Source organism: Montipora capricornis, chromosome 6 (genome assembly GCF_036669925.1).
Source record: "Montipora capricornis isolate CH-2021 chromosome 6, ASM3666992v2, whole genome shotgun sequence".
Lineage (NCBI taxonomy): Eukaryota > Metazoa > Cnidaria > Anthozoa > Scleractinia > Acroporidae > Montipora > Montipora capricornis.
In genome coordinates, this window is record NC_090888.1 from 662,949 (window position 1) to 675,448 (window position 12,500).

At 39.6% G+C, this 12,500-nt stretch overlaps 2 protein-coding genes across 3 annotated transcripts in view; one reads left to right on the top strand and one right to left on the bottom strand.

The window, feature by feature from the left end:
* Positions 1-3,376: 3,376 nt before the first annotated feature.
* LOC138053083 (secreted acidic protein 2-like) lies at positions 3,377-3,760 on the bottom strand. The gene has a single exon (XM_068899772.1). It carries the CDS (start codon positions 3,758-3,760, stop codon positions 3,377-3,379), a length of 384 nt encoding a protein of 127 aa, XP_068755873.1.
* Positions 3,761-8,118: 4,358 nt separating this feature from the next.
* LOC138051125 (ephrin type-A receptor 7-like) overlaps positions 8,119-12,500 on the top strand; it is a 34,667-nt gene continuing 30,285 nt past the window's right edge. For both annotated transcript variants that reach the window (XM_068897272.1, XM_068897274.1), the window contains exon 1: positions 8,119-8,244. In XM_068897272.1, coding sequence (XP_068753373.1) covers positions 8,172-8,244 — 73 coding nt within the window. In that variant the 5' untranslated portion in view covers positions 8,119-8,171. The remainder of the gene's footprint in view (positions 8,245-12,500) is intronic.

Below are 12,500 nucleotides of genomic sequence, written 5' to 3' on the forward strand. Positions count from 1 at the left end.
ACTATCCCCACTAATCAAAATGTGAAAACAATGCACTCCAGCACTGATACATTTTTCGCACTAACTGCAGCTGAAGACTGAAACGTCTTAGCTCGCCAGATACGTAAACGCTGTTGTTATTGGTGCAGTTTTAACTGACAAAAACGTTGCTAAAAATGTGACCTGCCGTCCTACTCTTTTTCATTCAATAATCTGTTCACTGTAAAAGATTCCATACTGCAGTAAAATCTTGGGCCTTCTGTACCACTTGCATTTACTTCAATTCATTACATTCCGCACTTTAGCGGTTCAAAGTATGTCTTACGAAGAATCCAGTGCTGACATTGTAATATAGTTAATAAAAGGCGCTAATTTACCGGACAAATGTTTATGATCCTTTGTTTGCTTTTAGTGGCACCGTGTATAAATATGACTCAGATGATGAGCAGAAAGAACTCGTTCCCCTAACGTACTATTTGAATGACAAAGATATACCAGTTTTCTCTGGAGACATCAAGGATACTTGAAACAGTGAGCTTGTAACAATGTTGAATGATCCACCAAGAGAAAAGATTCGGAGGACTTATTGGAAACACACTGCTAGTCCAGACTTCCAAAGAAGTTGAGTTATTTCGACGGAAAGGAATTTAAGAAGGGCCGAATTATCCAGTGTTCCACTTGACAGAAGTCAGGTGGAAAATGCGAAATACAAGGGAAAAGAGATTCGTAGCCAAGACGAACTGTTTGATCTCACACTAAAATCCAAGGAAGTAGAAGACACTGGCAAACCGTATATTAGACGCCTCCAAATTGCCCCAAGTCCTGCTTGTGTCGTTGCTTCTCAAAGACAGCTTATTGACGTTAAGCGATTTTGTGCCAACACCGGCGATAACTTTTCCATTTTGTCTATTGACACCACATTCAACATTGGGGAGTTTTATCTCACACCAACAACGTTTAGGCATCTTTTCCTGGAAGACAAGCGTACTTCTGATGGGTCCCACATTAATTCATGCGCGAAAGGATACCGAGACATTTAGCTACTTCGGCTCAGCTTTAACAGGACTCGAGCCAGAGTTAAGAAACATTTGATTCATGGGTTCCGACCGAGAGGATGCGGTAAAAAAGGGTATGAGCACACATTTTCCATTGGCAACGTGGCTTGCCTGTAAGCGCCATGTTGAAGATGACTATCGCCGCAAGCCTCGGTCTCTTGGAATGTTCCCAAATGATTGTTCTTCATTTCTGTTGGATATCTTTGGCAGTGACAAGGCCGAAGAAAAAGGACGTATAGATGCCGAAAGTTGCGACGACTTCGACTCCAAGTTGTTGAGCCTTGAAAAGACCGGGAACAAAAGAGAAAAGAATGTACAAGGTTTATCAGACGAAAGCGTTACCGAATTTTATCATTACTTCCCAACCTTCATCGCCCAAGACATGAGGAGGAAGGTGATCTCGCCGGTGAGACAACGCGCCGGGCTAGGAGAAAATGTTTTCTTCAACAACGCTGTCGAATCAAAACACAGTTGTTTAGCGAAGGAAAGTTGGCCTGGACCGAGACAGTCGACCTAATCCAAGCTATCTACGAAGATGAAGAGCGATTTGTTGAAAGAACTATCGTAGGTGAGGGTCCGTTCCGTATTCGACCACAGTTTGCTCCAAGGTTGGCTGTTCATTTCCACGCCTACATCCAGACGTCTCATGTTAACAAATTAAGACTGAGAATTCAACTTAATTCGTTTTCCATTTTCGGAGCTAAGTTGTGAATTGCCTGAAGCCTGACCTGCGTAAACTTGGGAAAAAACCTCTCAAAAATAAAATTCATCAATTTTTACTTGCGGTACTTGGCAATGAGGATGATTATGTTGATATCGCTACGTTAATGTTTAAAATTACTAATTATCATTAATCAAACTCTAGTAGTAATTCCTTATGATCTATGTCTTATTATAGTTCTTGCTCTTCTCATGTAAATCATAGCTAATTGTGAATATGTGTGTATACCTACTGATTCTATTTATTTATTTATTTACCCGATTTTAATAATAATATATTTTGCCGAATTTTAATTGTAAGTTAAAAGTTTATATATATATATATTTTTTTTTTTTTCCTCATTTGTTAAATTTAAATTATTCAAATAAAATGATGAATGATGAACAAAGTGAATCAGAGAATTCACTTGCTAGTTTTGGATGATTTTTCTGTTATTCGGAAGGAGAGGAAACGTGAAGACAAAGAAAAGGGGAAAAACCTGACAGAATGTGGCAACATCAATATTCCAAAATCAGTTGGAAGGAAGCCGGGAGAGGGGGGAAAGGCCGCGTGGCGGATCAGGGGGAGTAGTTCAACGATTCACCGAAGGGTACAAAGAAAGGCTCTCTAAAAGTGAACCGGCGCAGTTGGATATGACCACGTTTTCGGTAAGGTGGTTAAAGGGAACTAAAGTATACAGGTGCTATGGCTGTAGAAAGGATATCCGCCCCAAGCCAACAGTAAAGGCCAAGATATTGTCCCTCCGCCACCCTGGGATTTTGTACTCACTCGACTGGAGCTACGACAAATTCCAGACCCAAATGGAGGTTTGAGAATGTCAATAAAGCCCGAACCTATACACTACCATCCAAAGCTAAAGTGCATACGGAAAGGGCATGGTCAGATATTCTGCCCTCAGATCGTCGTCAGACAATCCGATAAAGAGTCAATGGATAACTTGCACCTCAAGCTCCTTGAAGATCAGTTTGGGATTAAATGAAGTGAGTATGGACAGCAAACAACTCGCTTCATTAAATCTGGTTACCTCTATGGATTACGTATCAACAGCATTGCCACAATTGCCCTATATGGTATTCAGTAGGGAAACATCCGATCACAACGATGGTATTTTGAAAACAATCAACAACAAAATAATGTGGAAATAGCGATTTTGATCAAAATATTGGCTCTTAAGCTTATTCCCAAAAGTACACATTGCTTTCACAACTTATCTAGGAGAATACGATAAACAGTATCTTATGGATTCCTTTTTTTTTTTTCTTTTTTTTTTTTTTGAAGTGTTAAAGATTTATGAAAACTGGGCAAACTAAACAGAGCGTCTTTATGATGCTGAATAAATTTCCCACCTTTTCTGTATCCCACGTTGGATATATTGAAATTGTAACATCATTCAGAGGCTTTAGGGACCGGGTCATTATTTACTGGGAGGGGGGGGGAGGAGTGCCACAAAATTGAGAAAAAGTTTGGCCAAGAAGTTGTGGCCCACCCCCATAAGGGGTTTAAAAAAAATGACCCACCAAAAACTCAAATTAAAAAATTGTGACCCTCCCCAACGGAAAAAGTGGATTATAAATAACTCTCAGCTTTTCCCATAGTCAGATATTAACCTTGTTTAAAATAATCAATAATAAAGATATCGTCCTTTCCATGTCCTGCATGTTCTACCATATTTGGTAGTACACAGATTGTCACTTATTCGCACTTCTTCGTTGTTATCATCATTATTGCCTTCATTGACAGCATTGCTTACGCTGCCACCAGTGTCGTCACTGTCGTCGTCGTCGTCGTCGTCGTCGTCGTCGTCGTCATCGTCGTCATAACCACTATTGTCGTTATCCTCGCTGTCATCGTCACCCTCACTGTCATCTTCATCTTTTTCACTTTGTTGTGCAGTACCTGGTGTTTCATCCTCATCACTGTCATCGCCAATTTCCTCCAGCACTACATCATCTGTGTATTCTTCATCTGATTCTTCATCCTCGACATCATCTACTTCATTGTTCATTGCATCGTTAACTACAGATCTCGCAGTGTGGGCAGCAACAATGTCTACTTTGTCCTGTTTCAATGTGCTTCTTGGACAGCTGATACCATGTTTGTCCAGGTAAAGATCAAGAGAAGAGACTTTCAATTTTCGAAGCTACACTTCCCTATACATAAGTGTCCAATTGTAGTCATTGTACGTTTTTCCTCTTTCTTCTTTTTGAAGCCTTTTCCTTGATTCTTCACGTTTTCTTTTCTTGAACCTCAGATCTTCAAGATGGCAGACATAATTCTTGACAAGATGATCTTTTACTATGTATTCTTTGCTGAATCTCTGAATGGCACTTGGTTCATTTAGTAATCCTTTTAAAAGAAATACATGCATAGTTGATAAAAAAGAAATACATTTTATGTCATTGTCATGTTTGTCCGTATCCATGTTACCTTCATTAAACAATTTCCGCAGCTGAGCCCTTGGTTGAAAATCATCCACAGTTCTGTCGTTTGCTGGAGTGTCCTTCACGTGGCAGTAATGGAATGATCCTTCCCTGTTCCTGGTTGCATAGGGACGCCTCACAGGGTTTAGTTTTCGTCTTGACATTTTTTGGCAGAAATAACACTCTTTACCTTCTATAAAGAATGAAAATACGCACATACTCTTTAAGGAATAACATGCGACGTTCACTCAAGAAAAACTTCAGTAATACGGGTAGACATATACAAACTTTTAGCCTTAAGTGTCCCCTATTAGTAGAGAGTCCATCTCACGGGCTACTTATGAGAAGGACACGTTAATTTAAGTTGTAATTTTTCCTTCTGAAAAACCGAATAGTGATGATGATGGTGGTGCCGACGACGGATACGATGATGACGATGAGTGCAGTGTTTTAAAAGCGGCCAGCCAAATCAGTCCAGTGCAGGAGAATGGTTCAGATGACGATTATGTCCCATACTGGGATAATTCCCCAACTTGCGCACCATACCTGGATCATGTGTCAGACTAACTGTGAGAAGTTTTCTATATTACTTTTATTCTTGAAGAAAATATTGTTTCTGTTCAAAAAGTAGAGCATATTATTAGGTATCATCAGTTATAATCAATGTGCGGTGCACGTGCGCAAGTCACACATAGAACTTTTGCAGTTTTTAGCTGCTACTGATCATGGCATCTCTTGTATTTATATTACATGTACCTTTATTATATATATATATATCGTTTAATCCACTCTTTGCAGTTAGAACTGTGTATAAACTGAATTATCAAGCGGTATCATTTACAAAACTATTAAAAATAATTAAGGTATACTAATGTAAAATCTACATAATAATTAATCTAGAAATCTAAAAGTTATAAAATCATTAGCTCTCTTGGTTCTTGCCTCCTGGCGAACGGACTTTTCACTCCCAGATCTAAGATTGTAAGGAACATTATAAACATTAGCCTGAGGGCGGAGTTTCCACGTCGGATAGGCCCGTATTTCACTTTTTATGCTGCAACCAGTGACAAATTAAAATCCACGGGGTAGAGTGACCCAAATCAAGAGAAGTCTGAGTTCAGAGACTGGTGGTAAATACCTATAATCTCAAAAACAAGTAGCCCTCCCCTCAATGAACTTTTTTTAAACATGGCCCTCCCCAAAGTGGAGCTCAAAAAATTGTGACCCTCCCCCCAAATAGAGTGGCCCTCCCCCTCCCCCCCCCCCCCCAGTAAATAATGACTGGTCCCTTAGGGAAAAAATTCACAACTCCATTGTCTATCGATTCCCAGAAAAGATTTGAACTCAAAGAAACCCAACAAAATAAAATAACCAGAAAGTATGGGTCTTCTGATTCCTTCTTGTCCTTTCCCGTTGCTATCTTGTGTATGATTTGTAAAAATGTATGAAGTGAAAATGGATCAAATTAAAATTAAATTAAGTTGAAGCCCTCGGAGTCATGAAAGGATCGAACATGGACTGTTAAGATATAGCAGAATGGCTACCATATGTACCCCTTCCGTTCTCTTTCTTGTATTCGTATTTTGCGCAAAGGTTTCCACGGCAGATCCTTCTGAAGGACGTTTAATCCACGACTTCCATGTAAAAAAGTAAGCCCGCAGCCTATTTGCTCCCCATAATCACGAGGAACAGAATTATACACCGCACAATTTTTACATTGTAATTGTGATCCTTATTATTATTGAATTCCATTTAAACGTTTAATTATTACTTAAGTCTTGGGAAGGGAAAAGGAAGAACTGGATATCGCATTTTCATTATTCGCTGTACTGTTTTTGTCAGATATTTATTATTTGTTTTAATTTTTAGCCATGTTCTTTGTCCAAGGGTTAGGGTTAGGGTTTAGGGGTTAGGGTTAGGGTTAGGGTTAGGGTTTAGGGTTAGGGTTAGGGTTAGGGTTAGGGTTTAGGGTTAGGGTTAGGGTTATGGTTTAGGTTATCTTGTTTTTAAACCCCCTTATTCGTTATTTCTCTTCCATTCTCCATTTAGACTATGGCAATCAAGGTGGCTCCAACCGGTTTCCACACTTGAGAGAATCATTCTCATATCGAAGGCTTGACACTACAACATTTTATCACTTAACATCAATGTTGTGGTACCATGTCAAACACCAGTTATTGCTGAAAAAGATTTTGTCATTTTTGTGACGTAAAACGTTACCGTGGCAACAGAATAGCCCTGCAAAAAACACCCCATCTTTTGGCTTTAGCTGCTCATATCTCAAAAACGAACTCGGTGACTGGCCCCCTTTGTTTATTTCTGAAATGTAATCGACATGCTAGAATGAAACTTTCTGCAAAGTTTAAAAAAATTATGTGGAGCAGATTATGAGCCACCTTAAATAATTGGAAATTTGAGATAGCTCTGAATCTACTCCACAGAATTCTTTTAAAGTTTGTAGAGAGTTTTATCTTGGCCTTCTGATTACTTTTGTGCGATAAAAAATTGGGGTCACCGAGTTCGTTTTTCATATTTGAGCAACTAAAGCTGAAATATAGGGTGTTTTTGCAAGGCTTTCTTATTAACATGGTGACTTGTTACGTCACAAAAATGACTGCATCTTGTTAAGCAATAATTGATGTTTTACATGGTACCATAACATTGCTGTTACGTGATAAAGTATTGTAGTGTCAATCCTTCTAATAACAAGGTCTCCCTAAAAGTGTTGAAACTGTTTTGAGCCACCTAAAAAAGATTGTCTTGGCATTCAACGTATGTTAGTTAGCCATTGCTTTGTGCTAAGTAGTTGCGTTTGTCACGTCAAACAATTTCTAGTTTAATACGGAAATCAAGGTCGCTTTTCTCAAAAACAGTGCAAGAAAGAGTACTTAAAAGTACTCTTTCTTGTACTGTTAGTCAAGTCTTGCTCAGTGAAGTAAAGTCATCTTGCGTTATTGTCTTTTATCTTTCTTTGTTACGTGCAAATATAACCCGTCTCCCACAGTATACCTAACTTCTCCCCCACCGTACCAAAGGCAGATTGCAAGCCGAGAACCAATTGTTCTGATTCTGATTTCCTGACGCAGTTACAGGTCCGTAATCTAGATCTAAACGAGTGGCAGACAAAAGCAAGGGATATCCTACACAACAAAATGGCCTCCTCAAGGACCTACTCAAATTTCGATTCAATTTTAGCCGGGACGTTTGGCACCAGCATATATCCCTGACACTCCTGGGTAAAGCGAAAGAGTTGGCATACATTATAGGTGTTTCGTTAGCTGTAATTCACCATGTCCAGTATCACCGTCCTACAAAGGAGTTTTGTAACATTCTAAAGTACGTTCTTGCGCTGTACCTTATTAAAACCATGTCGGCCTTGCAAGTGAAGATTGTATATTCATATTACTCGACTGAAAGGGTCACTCCGATTTTTTGACAGTCTTTCCCGAAAAAAACTGTGAACACCAGAGAAAATTTCTCGGATGTTCATTGTTTCGCGACCAATCATATGCGAGATGAAAGTGCAAAAACCGCAGCAGAGGATCACGAAACAACGAGCTGGCTTTTTCTTCTACGAGAAATATATTTTCCCTTTGGATCTCTCTGAAAAAGCTACTTTTTGACCACAAACCAACACCACTCACTTGATTCCGTCTGTTGAAAAACCAAACTACCGAATAGACCTAAAAGTGAGACAGTGCAAACTGTCAAAACTTACAACGGTACAGGTGAAGGTTTTTATGCTACAAAAATGTACGGATCGAAAACCATCAATCACAGCCAATTATTTATCCAGTAGAAACGATAAGCCGGGTGCCCTGTATTATCATAAATTAATACTTCAAACAATAGTCTATAAAGAAACGAAACAAAAACACTGCTACAAGTTCTTAGCGAAGAGTCACAGCCAGCAATTGTCGGGCACGTGTTGTGTGACAGACATATTGGGTAACAAGGTGGTGTCATTCATGATACTCGTAAACCGCCATGGACTGAATGTTTCATTTTTCTGTCCTTGCGTTTAGGCAATTTTCTCAACGTTCACGGACTTCTAGTCAACTCCCGATTGGTATGTACATGTATGAAAGCTAATCAAGTCGTCATAATTGAGTGATCTTTATTTACTTCATAATTTCGCAGAGAGATTACTATTGACCAATTGCTCTGATAACGGAACTTTGTTGCTAAATTAAGCGCGAAAAGGTTGCCGTAAATCGACATAAATGCCATGACGAGATGAAATGTTGACTGATAACAAACTTTAAACACTTTTAACATAGGGGTTCTGGTTAGGGACTTTAATGATGGTGTGCTATTTTTGACACTGTTCATTGCGTTTGTGACTCTCAATGATTAACAATGAACATTAACCTAGAACTCGCTGAATTATTCTCCGTCTTCGTCTTGAGATTTGTATAGCTGGGTTAGACATTTATTCGGATCGGACGGCGTGGTATTATGACAGACGGAGCATTTATAGGTGTACTACAATAGCGTGAGACTCGGTGTTGAACGTTGTTTTGAAATGTTGCATCTCTTTAATGCTCATTGAAATGCTCATTGATTAAGCATCCTTGGTTGTATTTCACGCGATGGCATTTTGATGAGGCAGGAGATCTCTGAAGGGAAGAAGGCAAGGCATACAGATGTAACGCGAGGCTTACCAGCTTTTACGCTTTCTTCTTTAGATCTAAATATTTATTGTCGTTATATCTAGATTAAACTCGTAAATTGAAGGGAAAAAGTTTCTTGGCGAAACTTGTCACTGTTGAAATTAGAGTTTCAAAAGTCGACAAAGCTGATGCTTTAGCCAACGACATTGATATGATCACCCGGAAATTCTTGGTTTTCACGTGACGTCATCAAAATTAAAGTAAGGAATTATCAACCCTTTTGAGATTTTAGTTTAGTTAGTTGTTAGAACAGCTAAGACTTGTCTTTCCACAAATTTTCAGTTTGATAGGGTTCATCGTCTTGTGATAAAGCAGGGTTACGTTTCTAAGCTTTGCGTGCCACGATATTAAAATTGCGGCCGAGAATGCTATCACGTAGGTTAAAAAGTCACTTATCCGCTGAGATTTTGCGATCTGAACAGTCCTTGTATGGAAATAAGTACTCATATAGATGTTTATCAGCCCTCAGAAGACGACTACTTCCGGCCGCCATATTTGTGCCCCTCAGAGGGGGGTGCCTCGAAAAGGACCTAAGATCTAACACCTAAGACCCCCCCAAATCTCGAGATCTAACACCTAATACCCCCTCCAAATCTCGAAAACGAAGACCTAAGACTCCCATCCAAATATCGAAAACTACGACCAAATTCCCCCTAAAATCTTGAAAACTAAGACCTAAGACCAGTATTGACAAGTCCAAGTAAACCGATCAGAATATCCATGAAAAATTTTACATTGGGCACCATTTTAAGTCTTTGAAGCAAGACGTGACGTTAGACTGGCATTTCCTTAGACCTTTTTGTAGATACGGCGGCTATTTTGATTTCTATTGTTTCCGGGAAACTCGGGGGCAAATTAAGATGTATTTTCCCGATGGGCATCCCATAATAGTTAATTGAAACAATAGAAATGAAAATGGCCGTCGTATCTGCAAAAAGGTATTTGGAGACGCCCCCTCCATCCTGGTTCACTCGCTTGTCCGTGTGGTTTGTGACGAGCAATAATGTACCTTTCCAATACTCAATTGTAAACTGATACTCTGTTTGTCGTAAAACATTTGAATAAGAAGTTGAAGAACTTTTTTTGTACCCGATATCACAAAACATTTTTGCAGGTCTGCCACCGGGGCAAGATATACATGGCTACACTCGAAATCATGCCATAACTATTGCACAATTGAAACCCGCATTTACAATATTATTAAACGTTATACTCAAACACGTAGATCATCCAGATTTGTGCAATGGCTAAAAAGATTTTTTCAGTTGGCCATATCCATAAATTATGTTGCAAGTGACAGCAACAAAACTCCCTTAACCCCAGTCATGAGGGTTACCGGAAATAAAGTAAACAATATTAGCTAATATTCTCACTACACCTACTTTTTTGCCTATCACTACGATTTCACTGTCCTCGCATTCCTAGCTCTTACTCGTGGTTAAGCTCCCTTTTTCTGCTAAGTGTAACTGCAATTTACTTTTTAAATATTATTACTTTCCATTTCGTGTAAATCATCTTTACAATTTCATTCTTGTAATAGCACTCAAATTCAATTAATATTTAATAAATGAATGAAACAAGGACACTGCTCCGGCCGACCTCCTACACTAGTAGTTTTGCACATGGATCCAGGAACGTTTGCTACAGTCTTGCATTTGTTCTAAAAAACTCTAGCTTTGGGAAGACGTATTTTCTAATTCTTAGTTGTTGACCATGCTTGCTTGTGAGTCTCCATTTTTCACTTTTGTAATCTGCGGGAGGCGTGAGTTGTGTGCTATGATCCTTTTAAAACTAGTGTTGATGCTTCAAGGCCGAGAATGAGATGAACGACGGACCGCCCAGTCTAATGTTCCTTTTGCTTGTTTAGTCGTTTACTGCAAAGTTGTTCAAGTAGATCTGATAGTAATGCGAACAACTTACTTTGATTGCGTAAAAAGGAACAACAACATTGGTAAATTAGCCATGTTCTAAACGGACAGCGTATTGGGCATAACTAACTAAAATCAATTAATTTAACTAAAGGTTAGTTAACTAAGTAACTAAGTAAGCAAACTAACTGACAATGACACCTAAAAGAGCAGCTGAAAGTTGGTAAGTTCACCAAATGTCGGTTTTTTTCTTTTTAAACACAAAGATGTGATGCAATTTTGAAAAGATGTGATTTTGGAGAGCTTTGTACGGTTTCCATGCATACTAAGCAATATTCGAGACGCCCACGGCGCCCTTTTTGCAATCATGCTATTAAAAGTTCATATTCTGACTAATACTTGGGTGCTCTTTCAGTGATTGGCTTTATTTTTCGACCCAAGCAAACCCTATACTTCTACCCTGCTTGTTTCCAGCATGGCTAATTATGCACTTGGACGTTGGAATGGATTAGAAACACTGAATATAGTCACGCATCAAAGTCAAGATCCTTCTGAATAATACTAACAGTGAGACTGCATAAGTTTGTTCCGCACTTCACTGGAAACTTTACGAAATGTGCTACTGTTGAAATAAGCAAACCTTTCCATAATACACCTGCGTTTCACGCAGTAGTATTTCGTGGTGTACTTTGCAGAGGGTAGCTGTTTCACTTTGTTATTCGGATCTGGGTTCATCTTTCGTCGTGCTCTAATACAATGGCACAATAATTGGTCTCTCTGGAAACTCGAACAGGCACTGCTCGCACTCTACTGCTTTTGGACGATGCTCCCTCCGGATATCCTTGGGGTGGCTCCAGCAATGAAGAATTTGTTGGCCTCCGCTGCTCACTTTTCTGCGCATGATGTACTGCAGATGGGGGAGCAGTTTGTTCAGCTTTTCAGCCACAGCAAGGCTGTGTTTACAAACGGAATTATATGTGTAAGAGAGACGACACCCGCAAGAAATGTGATCTTTATGAGAAACACACTCATACAGTCCTCTTTTGTTGTAGCCTTTGGCAGCAACGAGGTAATTCTCGGGATCAGTGGCTTTTAGCATAGGGTCTTTTTTGGAAATTGCATCGTTGATGTTCAGAAGCTTGATTGCCTCATCGGTGATAGCAGAAACAAGCTCTGAAGAGACACCAGGGAGATTTGCGAGACGTGTAGCGATGTCTTCCGCTTATTGTCTTGCCGGCCATTGCCTCCTCCTCAGCGATTCGGTTGAATTTCGCCAAGTACTCAGAGAGTAGTAACGAAGCTAACAAGAGGATTTTGGCTTTTGTCACTGCGTACCAACCAGCAGTTAAAAATCTTAAACAGATCTTGATGAAACAATAGAGCCTTATGAAAAATCAGCCTTTACTAAAAACGAGCTACCTAAAACCTCCTCTAATATCACACAAAAGAGGTAAGACACGCTCGTCAGAGCACAAATATAATTTTAGGTTCCAATGAGAAACGACCGCTAAAAGCATACAGAAGGAGTCCGTGAAGGCCATTCATTAATAGGGAGCTTAAACACGCTCGTTTTTTAGACGCGGACGGCAACCGGAAGAGAACATGCCAGGACAGTGGTGTCTCCTAGATTTTTATACTTATCATCTCTAATGGAGAAAAGAAACTTGGCAATGAAATGTGGTTGTGTGAAGACAAGTTAAAAGGGAAAACAGCTCAATTCCGGTTGCCGTCCGCGTCTCAAAACCGCGCTTGCTTAAGCTCCCTTTAACTTCCTAGCGGAGCTC

Bases quoted from the DNA above. Each gene is read 5' to 3' on its own strand.
- LOC138053083 (XM_068899772.1), bottom strand. From the start codon at position 3,760: ATGAACAATGAAGTAGATGATGTCGAGGATGAAGAATCAGATGAAGAA.